We start from the raw sequence: 5,116 nt of genomic DNA, 5'->3' as shown, positions 1-5,116 counted from the left end.
AAAAAAAAAAAAAAAAAAGAAGTGAGTGTTTAGCTGGAGTGAGGAGGAAATACTGAATTCCCAGGTCAGGAATTCCAGTTCCATTTTCACCAGGCACAGATATCCCAGCTCCTGAAAAAGGCCAAGACTCACGGTCTGGCACTGGGCAGGTGTAAGAAAGGACTGTTTTAAGAACCTTATTACACAAAGCTCTTACTTCTGGATCCACCACTGCTTACATTTGCACCCGGACACCACTTTGAGGTGCAAGAAGAAAGGTCAGGACATAGAGGAAAATGCACACAGAACGATGAGAGAGGATGATGAGGGAGCAAGCCTGCATCAGAGCACGGCTGATGTCTCGGAAGCCACCAAAGGCACCCACCAGAGCCTTCCCCACCTGCCAAGCCCCTGCAGCACCCGGAGGGGAAGCCGGCTTCCTGAGGCCATGCGGAGTCCAGGGCAGAGGGGACAGTGGGAGGGGCTGCCTGTGGCAGTGGCTGTTCATATCAACAGCACTCAGCCGAGGCAGTGAGGATGAGGACGAGAGCCGGGGCAGCTGACTGGGCCCAGGATACAGCTCACAGGAGGGGCGTCTGCACACACCTTGCAACTGCAAGGCTTCTTCTCAAAGGTAAGTACACTTGGACAAACCAACACGAGGCTACTTACACAGGGTGAGAGAGTTCATAAATATTAATTAAGGATCTAAAACAAACTTCTTTCTCAAATAATTGAAATCTGAAAGCTTTTGGAAGCCAACTGTCCCTGAACAAAGTTTTACAATCGAGAAGTATCTCCTGTTCCTATTTTGTCAAGTTTCTTTGATGGCCGAACAAAAAGAAGCTTCAAGTAATGGAGAAGGCATCATCTGAGTGCAGCTGCTTTCCTGGCTGCCTGTGCCGTTCCTGTCTTCCAAACCCTATGCTTGGAGGCCCCCGGAGGGACATTTTTGCCAGGAACCAACCTGACGTTAAAAAGATGAGTGTGACACAGCTGGCTGGGCAGGAGGGTGGAGGTGGCCACAGGAGTCTGTCCATGCCCTGGCCAGCCCGACCATGCTGCCGAGTGCTGAGAGGCCGCCCCACCCAGAGGGCACAGGGCAAACCCTAAGCACTTGAGAGTTTTGCCCGTGAAGCCTCAGGGGATGCCCTGTGCCACATCCTTGTGCCTCGTTGACCAGCCTGCTTGCTAAAGGAGCCCAGGGACCTGAGCCTGCAACACCGTGAGGGGTGAGAAGAGCATGCTGCTGTGGGTGCACCGGATTCAAACCTCACATCAGAAGTTACAAAGAACCCCAAATGCGCTTCAGAGTTCCGCCAACCCCTGAGCCAGGCTCATCCCTGACACAGCGAACCCACTGCAGCCCCCGTGGCGCACACCCCAAGCACCACCCAAGGGAGCCCCATGGCCAGGGCTGTGTCAGTCATGCCGCTTGGGGCAGAGACGGCTCTTGGGGCAGGCAGACCGGTGTGGGAAAACTGTACACCAATCAACTGCTTAAAGAATTGGGGAAAATAGAAAGTCAAGAAAGGGCTCCGATACACAAGGGAAACCGCATGTGAGAATCGGCACTCCCAGCAGGGAGATGTCACTCTCCAGAGGCCATGGAGATGGCAGACACCTCTGTCTCCACAGTGACCCAGATCCAACTGAAAGTGTGCAGGAAGCCACGTCTATTGACGCTGAAATCCAGAAACCAAGGTCCACAGGTGAATGGAGGCATCTTCAGCCCTGAGGAGGCCAGGCTGTGTCTCCTGATGCCTCTGAGGGTGGGCACAGCAGCCAGCTCCCTGTGGGCAGAGTCCACGTGGTCCTTATTCCCCTCCCTGGGGACAGGGCAGCACAGTCAGACGCTGAGATGTGAGGCCACACGCAGGGGGACACCTTCCTGCCTTGGCCTAGCCCGACCGCCTCTGGAGTCAGGAGGCCGTGGCAGCCACACCACAGTGTGGCTCCAGACACGATTCTGTGGACGGATTCCAGGATTCCAGACAGATTAAATCTCCGTGGAATGATGAAAATTAAAATTTACTTGATTATGGAAGTCTCTGATTTATTCCAGCCAAAATATTAAATGAGCCACTAAGAATCACCACAAAGCAATCGCCAGGGTGGCGGCACAGCAGAAGGACAGGTGCCCAGGCCGGTGGCTCTAGCTCTTCACCTCTGCGACCTCCTTCTCTGCCTTCTCTTTGGCCTTCTCCTTCTCCTCCACCTTCTCCTCTTTTTCCAGTGTTGCTACAATCTCGGCCACCTGGCTGGTGGAGATGTGAACATCTTCTTTGTCCACCAGCTCAATCACCTACACACATGGGAAAGGGAGAGGCTCAAGTGGCTGCACCCTGCAGCACAGTGAGGCGGGGCGGGTGGCAGCAGCATGCATGCAACCGCTGCCTGTGGGCCCCGGGGTCCTCAGAGCACCAGTTCCCCCAAGGGGGGCCACAGGCCCTGGGGAAGGGGCTCAGAGAGTGGGAGGACAAAGGAGCCAGGGGGCTGCCTTGGCAGGTGGCAGATAGCACAATGGGGCTGCCAGGGTTCAGTTCCTGCTCTGGTCGGGAACCTGGGCCATGGCTTCTCAGGGCAGAGTATGGTGACATGCAGGGACTTTGTCCCCATTCTGCCACCCAGAGCAGCAGGGAAGGGAAGGGCAGCTGTGCAGTAGATATCGGATCCTTGCTTCCAAACTGAACTGCAAGGAACCAGCCAATGTTCCTGATAGACGTTTAGAAAACCACTAACCTGAACCAGCCAACGCTTGTGATAGATGTCTGGAAAATCACTAACCTGACACATGCACTGGGAGCCACGAGGCAGCTTCCCCTCAGAGATGTCAGTGATTGGGAAAATTGGCGTCCGCACTCAGGCTACAGCCCTGCCTTCCCTCCAGAGACTGGATCTTGGGCCAGGGTCTCCCGGGTTACCCTGGAACCTGAGTGGCTGCACTTGGGAGCTCAGCCCAGCAGTCACCTCTCAGCCTCGGTGGCCCCTGGCAGGTGTGAGCTGTCCCCCGGCTCCCGAATGCAGACGCCTCTCAGTCTCGGGGGTCCCCGGCTCCCCAATGCAGATGCCTCTCAGCCTCGGGTGTCCCCGACTTCCCTACGCAGACACCTCAGCCTCAGAGGTCCTTGGCTACCCTATGCAGATGCCTCTCAGCCTCGTGGGACCCCAGCAGGTGTGAGCCGCCCCCCAGCTCCCTGTGCAGACACCTCTCAGCCTTGGGGGACCCTGGCGGCTATGAGCCGCCACCCAGTTCCCTGTGCAGTTGCCTCTCAGCTTCAGGGGCCCCTGAGAGGTGTTTGCCGCCCCCCGGCCCCCACTGTGCCACCAGCTGGGGGTGGGGTCCAGGGAGGCGCGTTGTGGTCACTCGGCGCGTTTGTTGTCTCAACACTTGAGTTTGTAACTTCAGTAATTTCTCACTTCTGATGTTTCCAATGAGAGCAGTGGCTTAAAGGAGCAGTCGCAGCGACAGACCCAAACCCGACAGGAAGGGGTAGCTGCCCAGGAGGGTGCCGGGCATGCAATGAACAGTCCTCCTGCCCCGCCCCACCCCAGAGCAGGTGGCAGCTGGCCCGCGCGGTCCGCAGTGAGGCCCACCTTGACAAGGTCGTCGATGTTGACCTTGCCGTCCTTGTTTTCATCCAGTGCTGCAGCCAGGCTGGTGAGCTTGCTTTCAGGAATGTGCTTGACTTGCTTCATGGCACTGATGAGCTCGGCGACACTGATGACGTTCTCCCTGTGGAAGCATAGCCTGCATGTGGCCACGGGCAGGTGTCCTGCTACACGGGGCCTCACTGCCCACACCTGTGGCTGCAAGTGGTCAGCACTGACACAGGCAGCTCCACGTGAGCCAGGAAACCCCCAAGGTATGATCCCATCCTGAATACACTGCCAAGAGCTCCCAGAGCCAGCCTGGACACAAACACAGAAACACCACCGGGTCCAGGGTTTCCACGGGCATGTCTGCCCCTCAGTGGCCACCCCTCCGGGGCCATGGCTGCTGGGCAGTGGTCCTCAGGCCTGTGGCCACTTGGCAATACTTTCATGATCATGGAGGCTGTGGTGCTCTAGGCAGATGAGGGCCTCCAAGAGCAGGGACAAGAGCATGAGCAGGGTGCCACAGGCAGCCTGCCTATAACGCTGTGGGGGTGGGGTTGGAGATTTGGAGCCTGCAGGGCACCAGCTGTTGCCCAACAGCTGTTTCATTCACCCAGAAGGGACTCACACAACGGCAGCTCCCTCAGCCACTGCTGCAGCAATCTGGGACATGTCGGGCAAAGAGAAGGCCGACTGCCGGAATTGGTGTCATTACTGAGTGTGGGTGGGGTCAGGAAGAGGGAGAGGCAAGAGAGAGCCTGGTAATTCGAGGAAACAGAAGCCAAGAGAGGCGGAGGCTGGAACAGGAGGGGAGAGGGCTGTGGGAAGAGGAAGAGGGGCCAGGAAGGGAGGAACTGCTCTCAGAGAGGCAGAGACTGAGATGCCAGTGGGTCCCTGGCTGGGACTGCTGGGTCAGAGGAGGAGAGGCAGCTAGGCAGAGGCCAAGATGTGCCCTTTGGAGCCAGAAGGGCCCAGCTTGGATCCAGCAAAGGGACCAGGCATCCTACGTGAGTCTCCCATCCCTCTCCCACGCCCGCCACCTCACTCACCCCGTGGGCATGCCGCTGGCTGGGGCCAGCTTGCCAGCTTGCTGGTCCATCTCCAGCTGCGAGATCAAGCCGTCAATCTGCCCGATCATCTGCTGCACCCTTTTTGTCAGTCTCTTGCTGGCTTTAGATTCTTCCACGTATTTTTCTTCACCAGTCTTTGAAAGCTCCTTCTTGATCTCCTGCAAGTCCTAATAAAATTATTTTAGTTGTAAAAAGTTTGTCTTAAAAGAAAAAGGGGGCCAGGTGCAGTGGCTCACGCCTGTAATCCCAGTACTTTGGGAGGCCAAGGCGGGCAGATCACCTGAGGTCAGGAGTTCGAGACCAGCCTGGCCAATGTGGTGAAACCCCGTCTCTACTAAAAATACAAAAATTAGCTGGGCATGGTGGCAGGCGCCTGTAAACCCACTTACTCGGGAGGCTGAGGCAGGAGAATCGCTTGAAGCCAGGAGGCAGAGGCTGCAGTGAGCTAAGACCATGCCAACGCACTCCAG

General features: G+C 56.9%; 1 protein-coding gene across 1 annotated transcript in view; it reads right to left on the bottom strand.

Moving 5' to 3' along the window:
* Positions 1 to 1,640: 1,640 nt before the first annotated feature.
* The window catches only part of LETM1 (leucine zipper-EF-hand containing transmembrane protein 1), a 40,813-nt gene continuing 37,337 nt past the window's right edge, over positions 1,641 to 5,116 (bottom strand). The window contains exons 11-13 of the mRNA XM_011970866.1: positions 4,626 to 4,813; positions 3,577 to 3,715; positions 1,641 to 2,284 (exon numbers count right to left, since the gene is read on the bottom strand). Of these exons, the coding sequence (XP_011826256.1) occupies positions 2,135 to 2,284; positions 3,577 to 3,715; positions 4,626 to 4,813 (477 nt within the window). The 3' untranslated portion in view covers positions 1,641 to 2,134. The remainder of the gene's footprint in view (positions 2,285 to 3,576; positions 3,716 to 4,625; positions 4,814 to 5,116) is intronic.

Source organism: Mandrillus leucophaeus, unplaced genomic scaffold (genome assembly GCF_000951045.1).
Source record: "Mandrillus leucophaeus isolate KB7577 unplaced genomic scaffold, Mleu.le_1.0 Scaffold98, whole genome shotgun sequence".
NCBI classification, from domain to species: Eukaryota; Metazoa; Chordata; class Mammalia; order Primates; family Cercopithecidae; genus Mandrillus; species Mandrillus leucophaeus.
Note: the sequence above shows the minus strand (reverse complement) of the source record. Positions and strands in the feature narration are given on the sequence as shown.